Source organism: Pavona decussata, unplaced genomic scaffold (genome assembly GCF_977016875.1).
Source record: "Pavona decussata unplaced genomic scaffold, jaPavDecu1.1 SCAFFOLD_180, whole genome shotgun sequence".
NCBI lineage: Eukaryota > Metazoa > Cnidaria > Anthozoa > Scleractinia > Agariciidae > Pavona > Pavona decussata.
This window is the reverse complement of record NW_028145590.1, coordinates 2,404,544-2,426,295: the sequence shown is the minus strand read 5'-3', so window position 1 is coordinate 2,426,295 and position 21,752 is coordinate 2,404,544. Positions and strand designations below refer to the sequence as shown.

The window sequence follows — 21,752 nt, the reverse complement described above, 5'->3', positions numbered from 1 at the left end:
TGCGAAATAGCGTTCTTTTTGGTCAGCAGCTTTTTGATTGAAGAAACAGAACATAAGGAGCTTATTTCACTTCGCTAAAAACAACTGTATAATTAATGTTCGCGTCCTGGTTCGCGTCAACATTCAACATAAGCCCTGGGAAAATTGCATTGCAAACTAAACAAAGGTTGTTTAAGCTCTCTTATATCATACATTTTATCCCTTAATCAGATTGCTGTAGTCAATTATTTTGTGTTCTGTAAGTAATGTTATCACTATTTTAATATGGTTTCATATTGTAATTATATTGACCCCACAAGCTCTGAGCTTTAAACCCTATCCTGTTTAAATGAAGGATATGTATGTATCAAGTGCAGAGTGCAGCAATGTCATGGTTTTTGCCGTCATTTCAACTTATTTATTTCGTAAATAAAGTATATCAAAATGGTCCGATCAAGTGAGGATTGTTTGGTCATGTGACCAAGAGTTTTCTTCGGTAAAAATAGAAGCATAGCGCCCACGCCTTTCCTTTTTAAGAGAGGACACAAAATGAAGGCGTGTTACGGAGAATTTCTTTTCTACAAGCGTTTATTACGCAACGCATGCAGGGTAAAAACGGCGAGAACAGAGACATGACTAGTTCCGGGTGAGAGAAATTTGTTTTCATTTGACGGCGGATTTGGACTCTATCATTATTATTTTAATATAAATCTCAACCCGACCGTTTTGAAAAGACGGTCGATGAAAACTTGAGCTCTTTTGGTTGCACGAGAAGGTGCAGAAAAACGCGGAGGAGAGAAAAAAGGTGAAAATGAAAAAAAAAAAAAAAAAAAAACAAGAGAGAAAAGGAAAGATAAAGCTACACAACCTTTTTTGTTTTTGTTTCGTTTTTTTGTTGTTGTTGTTGTCGTTGTTGTTGGCATCTTTGAACAAAAACCATTTGCGTCGCATTTTTAAAGAACCAAGAATTCAGCGTGCTCATTTTCAACACTTCGTGTAGATGCATGTGTTTTCATTCTTATAGCCGATGGTGTCTCAAGGATCCCAAAGACACACCGTGATGAAACCAGGTTTCAACCAGTGCATAGCAATATGGGTAGTAAAACTTTAACTTGGGATGTAGCCCAGTTGGTTTTGGGGAATAAAAAGAATTGCTTCTTCCTCCTGGGAACTTTTTCTTCTTGAAATAACGATCAAGTGTCAAGTTCTTCTTGACAAGTCTCTATTCTTGTTTGTTTCATTCCACCATTCCATTCTAACATTTCCAGCAAAGAACAACGTCGTTTTCAGGACGAGGTTACTCGCACCAGTACCTTATCTGCATTCAAGATGGTGCCTTTCTAAGACCAAAATGTATTTCTTTGTGAATTGGAGGTCACGACATCTTCAATTCAACTTTAAACTGCTTTCTGGGAAAACAGAAAACAGAGGTGAATGCGCGGTTAGAAGACCGCGAAACGCTGGCCGGCTCTGCAACAGTAGAAAGCAGCCACGTTACCTTTCCAACATATCCTCAGAGATCTCCAGAGCGAAATGGAGCTGGATGGATTATGACAAAACCGAAGGATTTTCGAAACTGTACAAACGAACCGATCGGTGATTCGCGGAACGTGGCCCAATCTTCAAAAAAGATATGAAAATCTGGAAAATGGCGTCGCGATTGCAGATATGTTGTTGATCCATATAATTATACAGGCGAATTATATGATTTTGAGAAAGTGTTTCTTGGAGTGGGATTTAGTACAGTACCTTCACAGGTATCCCAAGCTGTATGAGCGTTAAATAAAGACCTTTGTTTTGACCTTTGTAATTTGAGTGTCACGATGATCTGAGTGTTACGCAATGGCGTAAATTATAAGGGTTTGTATGGGAATTTACGAACGTGTTTTGGAATCGAAAATAAATGGCATGAATTGAAAAAAAAAATGGCTTACCTTGTCTCCTCGGTATCTTGCCAGTGTTTTTGTGCCGTATTTTGGCCATTTCAGCGCGATTTAGTGGGTTTTAGGTTTGCTGATTTCCTCTCTATTATATATAGAGAGGAAATCAGCAAACCTAAAACCCACTAAATCGCGCTGAAATGGCCAAAATACGGCACAAAAACACTGGAAAGATACCGAGGAGACAAGGTAAGCCATTTTTTTTTCAATTCATGCCATTTATTTTCGATTCCAAAACACGTTCGTAAATTCCCATACAAACCCTTATAATTTACGCCATTGCGTAACACTCAGATCATCGTGACACTCAAATTACAAAGGTCAAAACAAAGGTCTTTATTTAACACTCATACAGCTTGGGATACCTGTGGTACCTTGGGGCGTTGGAGACATTATTTTGACTTGCTTTTGGGTTGATGACCGTAAAAACGAAGAAACCTTTTCCCAGACGCTTTCCATTGGTGAGTATTAATATTCTCCCTCTTTAGCTGTCTGCTACCTTTGATGGCATGTGAAAAATTAAACAAAAAGAAATTTAAATATACATTTAGCGAGTAGTAATAGCATTAATTAAGAACTAAAATACCTGTTTCAAGGTTGTTGACAAGAATGCTAAATGTGTCAAAATCAAAGTTTATTTGAAAGTGTCAGAATTAATATCTGTTTAGAAGAGTGCTATATAATTTGTTTTGGAAGCAGGTTGTCTGTCGAACAAGTTAATTGTCATCAGCCGGGATCAGCTTAATGGCCAAGATTCAAGTGTCTGGTATTTTTTTATGGATTGTAGCAGACAAGCTATTGAAAGCTAATCATAATAAAAAAAAATTGTGGAGGAAAAAATTGACAGCTTTAATGGCATAACTGTTATCAATGCTACAGGGGAATCTTCATTAGTACACGACTTTCACCCTCATTAGCATGCATTAGCATACACAAACTTATAATGCATTCTAGATAAATTGAAAGAGCTAGTCAAACTTAGAACCTACCAAAAATTTAAGAAATGAACTTCAAAAGTATCAAGATGTTAAAAAGAATATATTTACGGTGGCCCACAACTGTCACATCAAATACAAATTCCCCGCATCAAAATCAAATTTACCACATCAAACACAAATTCGCCACAACAAAAACAAATTCCCCACATCAAAGTCAAACTTACCACATCAAACACAAATTCGCCACAACAAAAGCAAAATCGTCACCACAAAAGCAAATTCACCACATCAAAAACGAACTTGTCACATCAAAAACAAATTTGTCACAGCAAAAACAAATTCCTCACATCAAAATCAAAAACACCGATTAAACGGTCAGCGGTCAATGAGCGAAAGCTATCTCCAGTTTTCACTCGGCCTTCTCCCGACTGCCATTTTGTTCTTGCACATGGTACTGTCATCTTGCTCGGGATGTATTGCAGCAATTGCGGGAGAAGTGTAGAGAACTGCAACTTTTGTGCCAATTGCGGAAAAGGTAAGTCATTGTGGTAAGCCAGTGGCGAATGAACAGTTCAGCTAGGTGTACGAAAGTCACGAAAGGTTGACTTTATAACTCAAATCAGAGGGCGTGGGTTAGAGGGAGAGAATCTCACGCCTTTGTGCATGGGTCATCACACCCGGCTGGTAAGATTTCTGCACAGCCCCACACATTTATTATGCATACATATTTGGGCTCTATTCATATTAAGTATATCCACAAAGTGGTATGAGATTGCTTCATGACACATAGGCTGTGCTGGCTGTGCGGAAATCTTACCCCATTTTTAACTATTTAACAGCCTTAACATCCCCTAGTTATAAACGAAAAAAGCGATCCCCTTGTTTTAAAGGAAAAAAGTGATTGAAGAAGAAGAAGAATTTATGATAATAATTATTTGTAGCCTGAAGGTCACTAAAGTGGAAAATTTCAGTAATAATAATAGCATTGTTGAAAGTCAGAATATGCTCCACATATTGAATACAAATCCTTACAGAAAAAAATTATGAAGTAATTCATAAGGAAAAATGGCAAACTACTTCCAGTCATCCATACCTTTTAACATGCTGTAAGTCTTAATATCTCCCTTCAATGCCATAGATAAGCACTTTTTGTCATAAAATTAAATTAAGTCTGTTTTATTAGTTATTTGCATCAGAGAGTGTACATGTATGTATCTTTCTACTGTTAGTATTTCTTCTTCTCTTTTTTAGTTGAGATTGATTCACTGTATGATAAATCAAGAACAGTTTGTAACCTTAATTATATTTCTGATAAGTTATTAAAATCATGACTTTCAGAAGTTTACCCATCATCAGACAGCTCAGACAGTGACTGTGAAGGGGATGGGAGCTTTGATGAAGAAGAAGAAGAAATTCTGAAGTACTACTTCCACCGTGGGTTTAGCTACCAAGAAATCCTCCATTTCCTTAGTGATCGTCATCAGTGCCAAATAAGTTATAGTACTCTTTTAAGAAAGTTAAAGAAATATCGTTTGTTTAGGCGTGGTGTTACAAAACAAGAATCATTCAGTGATACCTTTTTGAAGGTATTGAGGCGTATGAGTGAACTTATTGATGGTCCTTGCTCAGCACATGGGTATCGTGCAATGTGGCACACCCTCGAAATGGAGGGACTCCGCATTCCTAGAGTAATTGTTCAGGACCTTTTAAAGGAGATGGATCCGGAAGGGTCTGAATTGAGAAGAAAGCATCGCTTAAAGAGAAGAGAGTATCAGAATCCTGGGCCCAACTACTCATGGCATATTGATGGCTACGACAAACTTAAGTGTTGGGGTTTTCCTATCCATGGTGCAATTGATGGTTTTAGCTGTAAGATTTTGTGGCTGGAAATAACTCGTTCCAATAACTCACCAAACAAAATAGCCACTTTTTATGCAAGAACAGTTTCAGAATTGGGGGGTTGTCCAGTAGAACTGATTACAAATTTGGGGACTGAAAATGGACTTGCAGCAGCAATGCAATCTTTCTTCCGTGATAATCCTGAAGCACATCGATATGTCTCTTCCCCAAGGAATCAAAGAATTGAGGGCTGGTGGTCGTATTATTCAAGGAATTGTTGTGCATGATGGAGGAATTTTTTTAGTGACTTAGAGTTTCAGGGTATTGTGGACATAACATCTGATTTAAGTATGGATTGTTTTAGCAATGTACTGCAAAAACAGCTTGATTCTGTGAAAGAGCACTGGAACACACATAGAATTCGAAAATCAAGAAATAACACTGTACCAGGACATCCAGATTCTCTTTTTTTCGTACCTGACCTTCATGGTGCAAGGGATTGCCTATTTGAAGTACCTGCTGCCCAAGTTGAATTTGGTGCACAGCATATAACTGAACATTTGGATAGCCCTGACAATGATTACCAGGAATACTTGGAGTATGCCAGAAGTAGTCTTTCAATGCCTTTGCCAGGCAAATGGGAAGAAGCACTTGAAATGTACAAAAAATTAATGCATGTTGCCCTTCATGGATATTCTTCATAGTTTTGTCTATGTTCATCAAGAAAACCAAGAACTTGTGCACGTAAAAAGTCAACCTGCTGTCAATCTCAGGGCTGTAATGGCTCTGAACAAAACACCCTCTTGAGCTGTATGCTTTCAAAGTAATTGATTTCAATAAGAGCGGTATTCAGTGAATGTTGAAAGTAATATTCTGTAATTACTTTGTTTTTGCATTACTATGCCCTGTGATTGGCTAAAAAAATCTTGTGCTACTTTCTCAACCAATCAAACTAAAACCACATGTGTTTGCTTGGAGCTCTAGTTGACTGATTAGATAGTTTGTCTTTGTTTTGATTCGCAAGTTGTTGCCCTTAGTAATTAGTTTGTATTAGGTTCTACAATGCACTTATTGAAAACCGCTCTACCTTGTCATCCTGTTACTGCTGATCAGTTTGGCAGTTGGAAATTATTATCGAAAGGACCAGAACAGATACATGTAATTATGATGAGTTGTTTAAATGAATTGAATAAAAGATCAGCAGACATCCAGTATTTTGCTACAAAGCCTACAGTTAGTGGCTTGAAGTTTACAAACATAAACAATATTTGATGTATTTCCAAAGTAGTCTCTTTTTTCCCCCATACCTTGGTGTTGGAGAAAGATATAGAGTCAAAATACAGTTTGTTACATGTACAGTAGTATGTACTTACCAGACTCTGAACAGGTATTCACTTGAAGACTTAGCATTACTATTTCAGTTTAAGTGATTAATGCACTACTGGAGCAATAAACTTTTAAGTAACCACTTACACTCCTTGAGCGCATAAATAAACCAATTCATAAACTGTTTGGCATGAAAATTCCCCAACTGAAGGGGGAGGGTGAAAATCTGCTAGTATCACTATTTGTGATATGATATTAACACTCCCCTTTAGCCTTGGCCATACATATACCATATCACCCAACACTGTAGTACATAACTTTGTCCGATGATGTCATAAGATGAAGCTTCTTGATCCACCAAAAAACGTTTTTTATGCATATGAAAGTGTTCAACATTGTTGCACAGGCTGCCAAACAAACTAAATTGTCTGGACCTGCGTCCCAGTTTTATTCAAGGCAATGCAGCTTTACCTGATGTCATTCAACAGGGTAACCAACAACAGCAACAACAACAAAACTTTATTTCAAGTGTCAATCCAACCTTAAAACCACTCTACTAAAGATTATGGGCCTGCAAGCAAATATTATCTGCAAAAATTTAAATGTTAAGAATGGAAATGTCTACTCTGCGACCATAACCTTAACTAACACAGTTGAAGGTCTCCATAACCATAACTAACACAAAAACAATTATCATTGCACCTTCAATGGCATTTATGACCACTATTTTATGAAACGCAAAAAGGTGTGCACCAATGGACTTGGCTAGAAACTAAGAATTGCTGAAGGTCTCCATAACCTTAACTAACACAGCTGAACGTCTGCATAACCTTAACTAACACAGTTGAAGGTGTCCATGACCTTAACTAACACAAACATAATTATCATTGCACCTTCAAAGGCATTTATGACCACTATTGTATGAAACACACACAAAAAGGTGTGTACCAATGGACTTAGCTAGAAACTAAGAATTGCTGAAGGTCTCTATGGCCTCGAAAATGATTGGCCCTTGCAGTAGGCTAGAAGGAAAGTTTGGCGAAATTGTTCTGTGTCACCCATGTGAGACACTGGTAGAGTTAACTCCCTTCCACATGCTGCAACACACGGGAAGCAAATACTGTGCTTGGGGTTACGGTCAAAACAATCATGGTCAAAGTTAACATTAATTGTGAGGGGATCACCGTTGAGGGGTCGGTGTCTTTGGCCAGTTAGCCAGCCTAAGACACCGGCCACAGAGATATCTGCTGTTTGAAATTCTTCTGCTTGTTGTCTGTCACTTCCCCTGTCTCCGCTGTCTTCATAATTCCAAGTAAGAGCCTCAGAATATCCACTGATCTTCTTTTCATCTTCCAAAGATATCAAAAAGTCCTGGAAGCTATCCATCACAGACTCCTCAACTTCCCGTCTGGTTGATCCCTCCACAGCATAACGTGGTTTCATAAGGGAAAACACATAGTTTGCATCAACATCCTTTGCTTGCCCCATGACAAAATGTGGCTTGCATATTTCCGGGTTTTGCTTTATTACATCAGCAAGCCCATAAAGCTCCAGCCCTCTCATGAATTCAGATAAATACAGTTGTCGTCTGGTGACAAGACTAATCAGAATGGATCCTGTGATGTCACTGACGTGCTCTTGGTCAATAACACCAGTGTAACCATGCTCTACAATTGTGTCACGATGGTTATCCAAGTCATTTTGGATATTTTCGAAGATCATCTTCTCCTGTGGCGTAATGTGCTCTAAATTCAAACTCTTGAAGTCAGTCTCTGGGTTGACCATACTGTCAACACAAGGCGATGGACCCCCTTAAGCAAGGCTTACAGCAGCAATTTCTCCACAAGACTGGAAGTATCCGTTCTGTACATTGTAGATTGAATCCACAGGACTACCACCAGGAAACATAATATTTCCCATGTCTGCTACAGCTTTTGCTAGGAACTCTTTAGCCATGGCGCCACTGTCTATCCCATCTTCACCTGTGAAATGGACTCTTAAAACTTTGTTTGGCCTGGTTCTCAATGATTCACGTCGCCAGAGATTTAGGCATGTTGTGAAATGGGAAGCCCTTCGTACCACAATGAAGAATTGACCTGTGTCATCAACTCTTTGGCTAATTTCTCTAACAACACCGACATGGTCAGTAATTGCTACTTGAGTATGTTGTCCAGCACTCTTCTCTTGTTCTAACAGGCTGGAATTCTCATCGTGTGATAGTAATTGTAGATTGTCACTGTTTTCAGTAACTATTGCTACTTCCACTACTTGGTTCAGCTCGTTATCTAATTCTCTTGCAATCTGCTCATCCAGTTTCATTTGTTCGTCAGGTATAGTTACTGTAACAACTGGGTCACTCTCAAGCTTGGAACATTTTGGGAAACGGGACATGCTGTCATCGTCACTGTCATCAGCACCCATGAGAGTGTTGTCGTAGTCTTCATTTGTGCATAGATATAAATAGATTCTATTATAGTCTTTCCCCACTTCCTCCTGGTATCGCTTTAAGGTAAACAGTTCACTAGTCCCAGGTAGAAAAAGAACCTTCTGCCCATCTTCATAAAGAAGGAGATAGGTTTGGTTCTCGTCATAGAAGTTACTATAATAAGCCTTCCATTTCTCTTCTGCTTTTTGGCGAATCAGTGAAGATTTTGCAGAATTTGAAATCCGCAAGGCTACCTTCTTTCCTCTTTTCGGTTTGAGAACACTTTCTTTTTCATTCCACTCAAGCAAACCAATATAGATAAGCACTTCCTGATCTACTGTTGAGGTCTTACTACATTTTGCCTTCCCACCTTTGACTTTAGAAAACCATTGCTTGCCTTTAGCTGCCTTATACTCTGTGAAGGTCTTGATAGATTTGCTGGACTTAACAGAACTTGCTTCCTGTGCACTAGTGGAGGTGCTTGGCCCTGGATTCTCCTGGTTAACTCCTACACAAATTGAAAATTGAATTGTGAAGATTGAATACTTGTTTTATCAATTAGAATAAAGTTTAGGAAGGAGAGCATGCAAAGTTATCTTGTGGATTAACAGAATCCAAAAAGGATTACTTTGTTTCAGCAACATTTGTAACTGAAAAAGAAAAACATCTCCTGTTTCAGGGCTGTCACTAAGATTTCAAGCTGCCGGATATATTCAGTTAGTAGGTGGGGAATCAAACAGATATGAAGTTCCTGTGGTCCTATTTTCCTTTTGTTTCCAATAAAAGTAGCTGGGTGCCATGCTCTTAATAGCCAAGAGGAATTCCCGGACCCCTGGCCCCTTAAGTGACAGTACTGCTATGTGGAAGGAAAACAACACCCGGTACATTTTGCAATCCAGGATCTTCTCCACTAAGACATTAGCTTTTCAACTACAGTATCTCAAGAAAGGAAATATGTCCGTAACCAAAACAATACAAATGAAATGCTAACTATATCAAAAGTAGTGCTTAGATCTAATTAGTCAAGATCAATGATCAAACAATTTTGCTAGGACTCGCAACACTATTCCTTAGCTTTAACTTCGGGCTCGAAAGGCTACCGGGACTCCCCCTGTCCCCTGAAGCCCGTTTTTGACACGTGCATTTCGCTGCTACAAAATAGAGAGGTCAAACTATAAGTTCGGTCCCTTCGACCAACTACTTAGCTGTCTTTGACTTTCTCGACTGCCACTTGCTTACCACAATGACTTACCTTTTCCGCAGTTGGCACAAAAGTTGCAGTTCTCTACACTTCTCCCGCAATTGCTGCAATACATCCCGAGCAAGACAACAGTACCATGTGCAAGAACAAAATGGCGGTCGGGTGAAGGCCGAGTGAAAACTGGAGATAGATTTCGTTCATTGACCGCTGACCGTTTAGTCGGTGTTTGTGAGGAAGTTTTCGATTTTGATGTGAGGATTTGTTTTTGCTGTGACAAATTTGTTTTTGATGTGACAAGTTCGTTTTTGATGTGGTGAATTTGCTTTTGCAGTGACGATTTTGCTTTGGTTGTGGCGAATTTGTGTTTGATGTGGTAAATTTGATTTTGATGTGGGGAATTTGTTTTTGATGTGAGAATTTTATATTTGATGTGACAGTTGTGGGCCACCGTAATATATGGCTTCTGGCAGCTCATTCCACCCAGCCAAATTTTCAAAGTGGATTTATTATAAAATATTTCTTACAGATATTTACCCTGGTTACTATTTGTCACAGGTTATTTTAGTTTATTGTGTCCATTTATTATAACATACTGTTTCATATATACTAATAAAGTAAAATGTAAACAATGACATCACATGCCTGCCTTTGAAGGGGAACAGAGCAAAGGATCCACAGAAAGTAAATAAATTACCATTAGTTTTGTGTCTATTTCATTTAAGAATTTTAAACAATAAATTATTAAATGTACTGCTTCAGAGAATATGTAAGTTTATGTTTTCTTATGCTGGTATGTCCTTGTCACTGAAATATATAAAATACATTAAGTGTCATTTATTCACTAGACTTTAAAAACATAACATCACATTTCTTTCACATATACCACTCATCGAGAATCAAATCCTACCAGTATGTAGGGTGATTGTCAGATTATTCTAGTCTAATGTCCTTCCTCCCGTGAGTCTCCTGCAGCTCAGTAGTAGAGAATCAAAGCTAGTAATTGACTGCTGTTAGGAGAACTCACATTTTCTTTTTCTAAGTAAGCCTGTGTCACTGACTGAAAAAAGCCTTTATCATTTATTCACTAGGCTTTAAACAAGGTGTAAGCTCATTTTCACCCCTGTGAGGTTAATGTGGCCTGGAAATAACAGGCGTTATTGATCAGTGCTCACCCTTTTTCTGAGCCATACAAGGCACAAGATAACAGTCTGAAGCATGAAGCATGACTGTGGAGCAGACGATAAGCTCACTTGTCATGCTTTGTTTGGCTAAGAAAAAAGGGCTGTGAAGCACAATGCCTCTTATTTGCGGGACACTAATACATAATCAGTTCAGAAATTAAGTAATTTATAATATTTGTTATAATATTATTGGCATAAGGTAAGCCAGACAAACACCTTTAATAAGCTTGGCAGTCATTTTACATTTGAGCACTCGTACTGGAGCTAACACAAATTTTACTCTACAAAAGCTTGACTGTGTCATAAGCTTCTCCTTCATTCGTTTATGGGAGCACCCCCTCCCCCCTCCCCCCTCCCCCCTCCCCCTAACCCAGGGTCTAAAACCGTCATGGATTAATGTAGTCCAAAAACTTCCAGATAGCAGAGTTTCCCGATTTTATGACCAAGCAGATGTCGGTAATTAGTACAACACATGATAAGTTGTGTCTTAAATGATTATCACTGCATCTGTGTATATAACATTGTTACTGCTGAGCCTTTTATAAGTTTAAGCACTACCTTTTTTTTTTTTTTTTTTTTTTTTTTTTTTTTTTTTTTTTTTTTTTTCCAGGTATTGGGACTTATAAAGATGCTCCAAAACAGGAAGCCCAGAGATTCATTTAGCAGGTGAAAAAACTCTTTTAAGCTTCTCACAAGCTTATATTCAATCTACCAAGCACAGTTGCTGGGAAATACGTATTCTTTTAAAGAAAAATTTGTATTCAAGAAGTTCCTCAAGTGTGGTGATGGTGTTTTTGAAATTAGACAGAGCTTTGTTGAGAAAATAAAAAATGAAGTAACTTAAAGATAGGGGGAAACAGGGAATAATTAATGCAATAGTTCACAAGGGGTGAATATGAGGGAACAGAATGTGGGTGAAAATCCTCCTCCACCCTTGTTTCATGTCTTCTGTATGAAATGTGGTGAATTAAATATGTCAGATTCTCGAGTTTTCGCTTATTTCATGGTTCATACAGTGTACCTCTCCTCCAGAAGGTCATTGGATAGTCTGAGAGGGTGGGGGAGACTTCCTCTGAAAGGCATTTGACATTTACGAAGGCAAGTAGGAGGATTTAGAAGGTTCTGCTTTGGGGGGGGGGGGGGGGATGGTCCAAATCAAAAACCTACCATGGGAGAGGTATGGGTGATATTTTATTCTGGGACAATCCATTGCTTGAGAAAGAAAACGTAAGTTGTTCGTAAAATGGCAGACTTCTATTGCATCACGGATAGTGACATCAGCTTGCTTGTGATTAATTGTGATTGGCTCATACATGTAACACAACATAGCATTCTTGTTGAAAGATGTTTTATTGGAGCAGTTGGTAACTCCATAGTTAATTGAGGGACTGGTTATGAAACCTTGGCATGAAAACAATGGTGTTGCAATTTATGTTGGAAGGGCCGAGACCGTGCACAATCCTTTGTTTTAACGTTCACACTACAGCTGAATATTTTAACAGGAACGTTCATATGGGTCAGTTGCTCCAACACTTTTAAAATTTATTGTTGTTTGTACACGGTCAAGGCTAAAAATGCTAACTAAAACATAGGACAAAGACGTTTGTCAGGTTTTGTAACCATTGCCTTTTATTAACTATAATTGTAACTCCTTAAAGACATCTATCAGGGAGTCTTTTTCCTCTCCATCTCTCCCTGTCCTCTGTTAAGATATAATGAACTACAACTGTAACTTAAACCCCATCAGATAGCCACCCCAGCCAGTACCCATTCATACACTTCGGTGAGAAAGAAACACAACATGGCACAATGCAGTGATGAGCCTTGAACCACTGCAGCCCTCTGATGCTCTGATTTAAAATTCCAACATATTCAACACTGTAAGCACCTATCAGCATCATCATGTAGCACACACCATAATAGCTCAATTGCACACAGGTGGCTTATTGAATTTCAAACCATGTGAAATTACTAAGGACTTGGCACCTTCCCTTCCCAAGGCTCTCATGAACTGAAAATATTAAACTAAACCAAAACAAACAAAAAATGAAATCGTTGGAAGATCACTTACGATCGTTCTTCAATTTCTTCATTACACATGCAAGCTATACAGTGAAGAGACCAACAGCAACACAATCAATAGCTCTTTATTCAATGAAACCTTCCAAAAGCTGTTCCTATTGTTTGTCTAATAACGCCTTTTAACAATTCTTTTTCTGAGCCAGTAGTTTAGGGTTGTACTCCTCATGAGATGCAGCAACTGTCATGTTCAAGGTTTACTTTTACTAAAAAAAAAGTCACTGAACTTTTGGTTTCAACGAATATTAAAAGGATGTCCTTTACAACACTTGTTAAAAACTTGCATCTCAAAACAAGAAAAAGATAACTTAAATATCAGGTTGAACTCAATCTCAGTTTTTCTTAATCCTTAAAGTTTTTCTTTGTTTTATTGTTTTTGGCTTTGTGTTCATACACTACGTTGCATGACATTCAATGGGTTGGATACCCCTTGTCGCTGCAGTACCCTTACAAAGCTCCTTGACCGCTTTCCTAAACTCTTGCATTCTTATGGCATATATCAATGGATTGATGGTAGAATTGGCATAATTTAACAACTTTAACGTTTCGGTTATTTGAAAATTTGCTGCATTAGACATTTGACTGAACTTGTCATATTCAATTGCCATAGAAATAGATACAGGCAAAATGGTCAGGATAGAGACGACGGTGACTATGCTTAAGGTTACTGACAATTTCCTTTCTGAGGCAACTGCACTAAAATGCTACGGAGGAGGGTTACTTCTGACTTTTATGATAATAATAACATACGAAACAGTTATGATAAGGACGGTAAGAAAAGTATAACATGCAAATGAATACGCAGTTAACACTAAATCAAGCTCTTCAAGAACAGACATCGTGAATGCCAGAAGCAAAGTTATCATCCAGGTGCCAATAATGGCTCTGAAGTGAAACCATTTCTCAATTAAACAGTGTCTAAACGGGAAAAGTGTGGCGTGTAACCGCTCTAAAGAAATCAACGAAAGATTGGCTTGAGAAGCTAGGGGAAACACGAGGCTCGAGGTTAAAATGATGGATTCTTGCCAGCTGAAACCATTTCCAAGGTCCAAATCTTGGCCGAATATTTCCACTGGTCCTGATACTGCTCCCACCAGTAAATCAGCCACAGTCAGGTTTATTATCAGATACGTAGTGCGCTTGCGCAAGGGGCGATTTCTTGCAAAGGCGACGAGAGTGAAAACGTTGATTATAGCTATCACAGTAAATTCACTTATAAAAACTTTTGACCACGTTTTTCCCAGCTTTTCTAAATTGTCATCAACCATGCTTCATTAAAAGAGATTTTCTTTCTCCTCTTGTTCATTCGTTGCAAGCTAAGAATAAGAAAATAACATATAATAAAAATAGAAAAAGTTGTTTTGTCGTGTCTTACTGTAAAATTCTACGACTTATATTTATATTTCATTTCCTAACCTAAACATTTTGTATTACTTAATTTCAATGATTCATGGTTTTGTTTTCCCGTATTCTGCTTGTCTTACTAGGGTATCAGACGCATGTCTCGCAGATGTTTACTGAGACATGAGCTATGCCATGGTCCATATATGGTCATAGCAATTCCATAAACACAGAAGTTAAAAAAACATAAATGTTTGTCAAATGGGCCGGGCATAAAAACTTCAACTTAAAAAATGAAAGGCAAAGTTTCCTAGAAGTATTTCCCTTGGTATTTTGCCATTCACGGTCTGTCTCTAAACAATCAAATAAATAATAGAAAAAAATTATAATAATAGTAATAATAACAATAAAAATAGTAAAGATAAATAAACAAATACACAAATAAATAAATAAATAAATAAATAAAATATTGACATACTACCCCAACCTGTTGGAACAGTAGCTCCTCTAAAATATCAACAATAAATTTCCTATCTGCGTCCAATTTCTACAAGTTTTCCGAAAAGTGTTTGATATTTGATCGCATCGTTATCATTCGTAAATCGTCGCTCTATTTTCTATTCCTCCGGTTTGGTCATTTACAGAAATCTTTATGGCGACGTGAAATTCGCAGTGAATGTCAATAAAATTAAATATTGATTTTATGCCTTGTTCTCGTGAAGATTTCAGTCCTTCAGCTGAACAGTCCACGAATATTCTATAGGAAAAGACGGTTGCTTCAAATTTAATTGGACGATGATAATTTTATGTCATGTTTTAACAGAGATTTTAGTCATTTAGCTGAACAATCCCAGAAATATCTCCAGCAAAAGGCAGTTTCTTTAAATTTATTTGTAAGTGTCAAACTCTTCCCAAACGTCTCAACTTTGCTTTGGCGAAGTGTTCAATTTCTTGTTTCGTCTACGATATTTACGAAGCATTTTGCCCTATTTGTCGATCAACGCCAAACTATGTCCAAGGCTGCCTTCGTTGAAGCTTGTTCTTGCCATCGTAAAGATCTATGAATGCGGTGAATCTCTTTTTTGATGAAATGATTTACGCGTCAAATTTTCATAAACCATAGTAGTTTTGTCCACATGAAGTTGTCAGGTGTATGCAAATTAATTTCGATCAAACTTGACAATCTTTATCGAGCGTATTAAAACGATGTTATTTTGTGCTAAAACATCAGCTGTACCCATATGGCATAAGATGAAAGCAAGAATCTGATTGGTTGTCTAATTTCTTTAGTTGTTTTATCCCTCGTCAATTTGTAGGTTTTGATGGCAAGGACATCAAAATTCGTGCAAGTCATCGCTCACTCGATCTTTGGCGTGCAATGTTTTTCTCTAAACCGGAAGAGAATGAGTTGTTAATTATCGGTAAGCAGGTAGAAATACAAATAACTAAACAGGAAGTGTGCCAGGTATACAGACTTCTTGTAGCCAATTCTTTGTGAGCATTGTCGGGTATTTTTATTCAAACGATAAATTGCTCGATCTAACGGGAGAACTATCAATCGAGGCACACCAAACTTTCCCAAAATGTCTCTAAAGTATAAACAAGCAACGACTAAAAATGGCAGGTGCTAAACTAAAGTTTTTTGAAAATTGAGCTAAAACAATACGGTTTCCTTTTGACAACTCTTTTGTCATTTAGCCATCTACATTAATAAAGACGAAAATCACCTCATAATTTGTTTTATTCTCTTGGCTGTTTTACATGCGGTAAAAGAACTAACTTAACGGCTGATGAGCTAAACGATTGCTTTTCAGAAAATTATTCTTCCCTTCCTTAAAATTTGTACTAAATGACCCAGCTTTCCACGTCAGTCTGTAGCTCAATGGTTAGCGACCGACCATTATAAGGAACGTCATGGTTGGACTCGCGTTGAGAAGGAAGATAATAATTTTGTTTCAAAATCATGGCACGTGGAATACTACCTCTTTCTTTACATTCCATTATTTGGGCAAAAACGTCACTTTTTGGTTCGACCAGTGTTTGAACTCATTTCTATTTATTCACGATATTTATATGTCAGTCGCCGCCTCAACTGAGTGGTCTTCTTTGATCATCTTCCGGTCTCACTAGCAGTGATCTTCGTGGACTGAAATTTTACTGGAATGTTAAAAGACAAGCACAAAATAATAATCTCTTGCCAGGTTCGTCTAAATGTTTCAGCCTTGTAACAGCCCCACAGCATATTCATGAGGGAACTACGCTTGCAACAAACTTTATTGGAGCTTATGAAACTGATCTGGTAACCCTGCTCCTACAACGCTTAATATATTTCTAAGATAAATAATTTACCACTTCATCGGGTTATAATAAAATATTGCTACACACCTCGTTCCTTGATAACGTGAATATTACCAACTTGGCTCCAAAACTGCCTTTAACTGGCGAGACTGAATCTTGCTATAAACATGCCGCCAATTTGCATAAAATTAGCTTTTCTTTCGATAAATTTTAGTAGACGTCGCATTTCTTGTCAACTTAAGTTAATTATTAACTGTCCCAATTCCCATCGCATTTGCGTTTTTTCAGGCAGTCCAAGCTGTTACAGCCTGCGTGCTGATATCCCATATTTCCTTTTTTGAAGGGGAGAAGAGACGTCTAATGTAACGCCGTTGTTAATTTCGTTTCAGTACTTTTTATTTATGTAGGATGCAGAATTAAGCTCTTATTGGTTGCTTTACAGCTGGGCATTCTTAGAAAAAAAAAAGTGAATGAGCAAGAGAACTAGGGAACGAACGGACGAACCAACAAACGAAGGGCCGGGCAATATTTCCATCTTATTTACCAAGAAATCACGCAAAAACGTACGTCTAAACTACAATAAAATTACAATGTAAAATTCAACTACATAATACAAACATAGGCTACATAATACAACGTTACAAGTTGTAAGAAAGTTGTGGCTTGTTGCCGGATACTCCTGTGTTCAAACATTTCATTCCTGTCAAGAAAGTGCGCTTCTCGAAATTGTGTGTTACATCACGAGGTGTAAGTATCAGTTCTAATGGAATAAGTTCTATGTTGACAGGGGGAATTCATTTTCTTTCCAACGATCATTCAGTTGTAACGGTTTTCCACTAGAATTAGTGATCGTATTCACTGAAGAAGCCAGATACTAATTGAGTTATTGGATAAAGTGTATGCCTCAGCTGTACACTTAGCTTTTCTTCATTAGGTGTACATTTTCTGAATTGTCTTGATTACAGCCATCAGGATCCGGCACATTTGTTTTATCCTGTTGTCCCTTGTACAAAGTTTTCAGATCGAATAACGGAATTTCATGGCACATGACATCATCGTGCCATTTTTCGTACCCCGAAGGAGACAGTTTTAGACGCACTATATTCTCTCTTTTTTCTCTTCTTTTGCATAGCTTCAATGCTCTTAAAGTTGCGACTAAGGGGGAGGGGGATGTAGAGTTCAGAACCTGTCGCCTCGCCTTCTCAAAGCTCCCAGAAATTTAAAAAAAAAATGTAAAGTGAAGCAAAAACAAAAAAACGAAAACGATGGAAGATCTCTTACGATATCGATCTTCCTTCGATTTCTCAATTCCACATACAAGCTACAGCAGAAAGAAAAAAAAAACCAACACAGTCAATAGTTCTTTATTCAATGAAACTTTCGTTGTTCCTATTGATTGTCTAATTACGCAATCAAACAAATTTTTGCGAGCCAATAGTTTATTATCTTACGGCTCGTGAGATTCAGCAACTTTAAGGTTATCTTGTACCAATAAAAGAACGGTCACTGCTCAGTTGATTCCAGCAAGATTTTAAAAGAGCACCTGTTACAACACTTGCTTAAAACTTACATAACAAAGCAATATCAGGTTAAACAAAATCTCGATTGTTTTTAATTGTCATTTTTTTCTTTGTTTTATTACTTTTATCTTTGTGCTCAAGCACTACATTGCATGAAGTTCAATGCGTTGGACATCCCTTGTCGCTGCAGTTCCCTTGCAAATCTCTTTAACCGCTTTCCTAAACTCTTGCATTCTTATGGCATATATCAGTGGATTCACTATAGAATTGGCAAAATATGCCAAATATACGATTGCTGGTATTCTGTGGAATGCTTCAAGAGACATTTGGCTGGGTCTATCTCGTTCAGTTGTTTTCCAAATAGATTTGGGCAGGATGGTCAGGATAGAGACAACGGTAACTATGCTTAAGGTTACTGACAATTTCCTTTCTGACGCAGCTGCACTAAAATGCTGCGGAGGAGGGTTACTTCTGACTTTTATGATAATAATAACACAAGAAACAGTTATGATAAAAAGGGTAAGAAAAGTGTAACATGCAAATACATACCGAGTTAAATCTAATTCAAGCATTTTAAGAACAGCCATCGTGGATGGCAGAAGCAAAGTTATCATCCAGCTGCCAATGATAACCTTGAAGTAAAGCCATTTCTCAATTAAACAGTGCCTGAAGGGGATAAGTGTGGCGTGTAACCGCTCCAAAGATATTAACGAGAGATTGGCTTGAGAAGCCAGGGGAAATATGAAGCTTGAGGTTAAAATTATGTATTTTTGCCAGCTGAAACCATCAACATCTGGGCCAAATATGTTCATTGGTCCCGAAACTGCTCCCACCAGTAAATCAGCCACAGTCAGGTTTATTATCAGATACGTAGTGCGCTTGCGTAATTGGCGATTTCTTACAAAGGCGACCACAGTGAAAACGTTGATTATAACTATCACAACAAATTCACTGAGAAAAACTGTTGGCCACGCATTTTTCAGGTTTTTTAAAGAAGAATCTTCAGCAGTTTTATCAGCCATGCTTCAATAAAACTTAACGTTCCTTGTCCTCATGTTCATTCGTTGCGAGCTGAGAAGAAGAAGAAAAAGGAGAAGAAAAAAGATGTTTAAGCGTTTCTTACTGTAAAATTCTAAGAATAATTTTTCATTTCCTAAACTAGACGTTTTTATTGCAATAATTCATGCTTTTGTTTTGGTTTTGTTTTTCCTGTATTCGGTGTCTTATATCAGACACACGTCTCTCAGATGTTTTATGAGAGGTGAGCTATGCTAGTGTCCATATAATGGTCGTAGCAATGCCATAAAAACGTGCTTTTAAAGTCGCGAATGTTTGTCAAATGGGCCGGACATAAAACCGAAAGATTTTTGGTGTCGTATTTTGCCAATGATGGTCTCTCTGTAAGAAAGAAAGATTGACATACCATCCTAACTTATTGAACAGTGGCTCCTTTAAATGATCAACAATAAATTTACTCTCTGCATCTAATTTCCACAATTTTTCCGAAATTTACGACGCATTTTGCCCTATCAGTCGATCGACGCCAAACTATGTCCAAGTCTACCTTCATTGAAGCTTGCAAAGATCTGTGAATGTGGTTGAATTCTTTTCTTGATGAAATGATTGACGCGTCGAATTTTCATGAACCATAATAGTTTTATCAACATGAAGTTGTTAGGTGTATGTAGATTAATTTCGAACAAACTTGACAATCTTTATCCAGCATATTAAAACGATGTTATTCTTATCCTAAAACATATGGCGTAATGTGAAAGCAAGAATCTGATTGGTTGTCTAATTTCTTTAGATGCTTTCTTGCTGGGTCAATTTGTATGTTTTGATCGCGACAACATCGAAATTCGTGCCAATCATCGCTCACTCGATATTTGGCGAGCAAAATTTTTTTTTCTCCAGCTAGACGAGTTGTTAATTAACAGTAAAAAGATAGAAATAAAAATAACAAAACAGGAATTGTGCCAGGTATACAGGCTCCTTTATCACCAAATTTTTTTCAGCATTGTCGGGTATTTTTATTTAAATGATAAATTGCTTGGTTTAACTGGAGAACTATCAATCGAGGCACATCAAACTTTTCCAAAAGTATAAACAAGGAAGTACTGAAAATGACAGGTTCTTAACTAAAGTTTTTTAATAAATGAGTGGAAACAATACGGTTTCCTTTTGTCAACTCTTTTGTCATTTAGCCATCTGCATTAACAAAGAGGAGCATCGCCTCATAATTTGTTTTTCTCTTGCTTGTTTTACATGCGGTAAAAGAACTGACTTAACTGATGAGCTAAACGAATGTTTTTCTAAAAGCTATTTTTTCCTTCCCTAAAAAATTTGTACTAAATGACCCAGCTTTCCACGTCACCCTGTAGCTCAGTGGTTAGCGACCGACCATTTTATGGAAGGTCATGGTTTTGACTCGCGTTGAGACGAAAAATAATATTTTGTTTCAAAATCGTGACATGTAGAATACTACATCTTTCATTTCGTTTCAGTAAAACCGTCAGTTTTTATTCGACAAGTGTATATATATAACTCACGCATAAACTGAGAGGTTGTCTTCAGTAGATCATCTTTCTTACTAACAGCGATCTTCGTGGACTGAAATTTTACCGGAATGTTTACAGAGAAACACATGCCCAAATAATAATGTTATGCCAGGTTTGTTTTCATGTTTCGGTCTTGCAACAGCCTTACGGCATATTCACTAGCAAGCGAAGCTTGCAAAAACTTAATTGGAGTTTATGAAATGATCCGCAAACCCTACCCCTAAAACGCCTGATATATTTCTGAGAGAAATCATTTTACCACTTGATTGGGTTATAATAAAGTATTGCTACTCACCTCGTTTCGAGACTGAATCTTGCAACAAACATGCGGCTCATTTGCATCAAATTAGCTCTTCTTTCGATCAATTTTAGTAGACATGCAAATTTTCATTGGGACAAGGTATGTTTTTTTTTTCCTCAGTCCAAACTCTTACAGTCTGCCTGCAGACGTCCCACATTTCCTTTCCTTGAAGCGGAAAAGAAGCGTCTAACGCAACGCCGTTGTTAATAGTGTTTTAGTATCCTTTTATTTCTCTATGATAGGGGATTAGGCTCCAATTGGTTGCTTTGCACCTGCACATCGTTAGTGAACAAACGAACGGACGGACAAATGTTCATCTAATTTGCCAAGAAATCACGCAAAAATTACGTCTAAAATACAATAAAATTATAATGCAAAATCCAACAAGAAGCTAAATAATACAACGTTACAAGTTATACTTATCGAAACTGCACCTTGCCGCTAATTTGCATCTCTTCTGTCGATCAAAATTAGTCGACAAGCTGTTACAGCCTGCGTGCAAACGTCCCATGTTTCCTTTCCTTAAAGGGGAAATTCGAGACGTCTGATGCAACGGCGTTGTTATCGTATTTCAGTATCTTTTTTCACTAGGACGCGGGATTAGGCTCTAATTGGTTGCTTCACAACTGGGAATTGCTAGTATAAATTACTAAACGAACAAGGAAAGCTTCGATCGAGCGGACAAACAAACGGATGGACGAATTAAACAAGAGACTAGATAATACAACGTTACAACTTATACTTAAATTTGGGAGAAGAAAAACGAAAATTATCATTCATTTCCTAAAGTAAGGTAATTCCACGTAATACTCGCGGTATAATGAAA

General features: G+C 37.6%; 2 protein-coding genes, 1 long non-coding RNA gene and 1 pseudogene across 3 annotated transcripts; 1 reads left to right on the top strand and 3 right to left on the bottom strand.

The window, feature by feature from the left end:
* Positions 1-3,004: 3,004 nt before the first annotated feature.
* LOC146463238 (uncharacterized) lies at positions 3,005-5,733 on the top strand (annotated as a pseudogene).
* Positions 5,734-5,765: 32 nt separating this feature from the next.
* LOC146463237 (uncharacterized) lies at positions 5,766-7,807 on the bottom strand. Its single transcript, XM_085084712.1, has 2 exons — positions 6,693-7,807; positions 5,766-6,661 (listed from the first exon to the last, which is right to left on the bottom strand). The coding sequence occupies exon 1, from the start codon at positions 7,805-7,807 to the stop codon at positions 7,010-7,012; it is 798 nt and encodes a 265-aa protein (XP_084940838.1). The 3' UTR covers positions 5,766-6,661; positions 6,693-7,009.
* Positions 7,808-7,834: 27 nt separating this feature from the next.
* Positions 7,835-9,874, bottom strand: LOC146463236 (uncharacterized). The gene is made up of 2 exons (XM_085084745.1): positions 9,700-9,874; positions 7,835-8,955 (listed from the first exon to the last, which is right to left on the bottom strand). Exons 1-2 carry the CDS (start codon positions 9,761-9,763, stop codon positions 7,835-7,837), a joined length of 1,185 nt encoding a protein of 394 aa, XP_084940871.1. The 5' UTR covers positions 9,764-9,874.
* A 3,084-nt stretch (positions 9,875-12,958) lies between these two features.
* Positions 12,959-21,742, bottom strand: LOC146463235 (uncharacterized). Its single transcript, XR_014856974.1, has 2 exons — positions 16,635-21,742; positions 12,959-14,224 (listed from the first exon to the last, which is right to left on the bottom strand). It is a non-coding gene; the product is annotated as an uncharacterized LOC146463235 (long non-coding RNA).
* Positions 21,743-21,752: the final 10 nt, after the last annotated feature.

Coding starts and splice junctions, on each gene's coding strand:
- LOC146463237 (XM_085084712.1), bottom strand. CDS start 7,807: ATGGTCAACCCAGAGACTGACTTCAAGAGTTTGAATTTAGAGCACATT.
- LOC146463236 (XM_085084745.1), bottom strand. CDS start 9,763: ATGTATTGCAGCAATTGCGGGAGAAGTGTAGAGAACTGCAACTTTTGT. Junction 8,956..9,699: donor TTGTGCCAACTGCGGAAAAG/GTAAGTCATTGT, acceptor CAATTTGTGTAG/GAGTTAACCAGGAGAATCCA.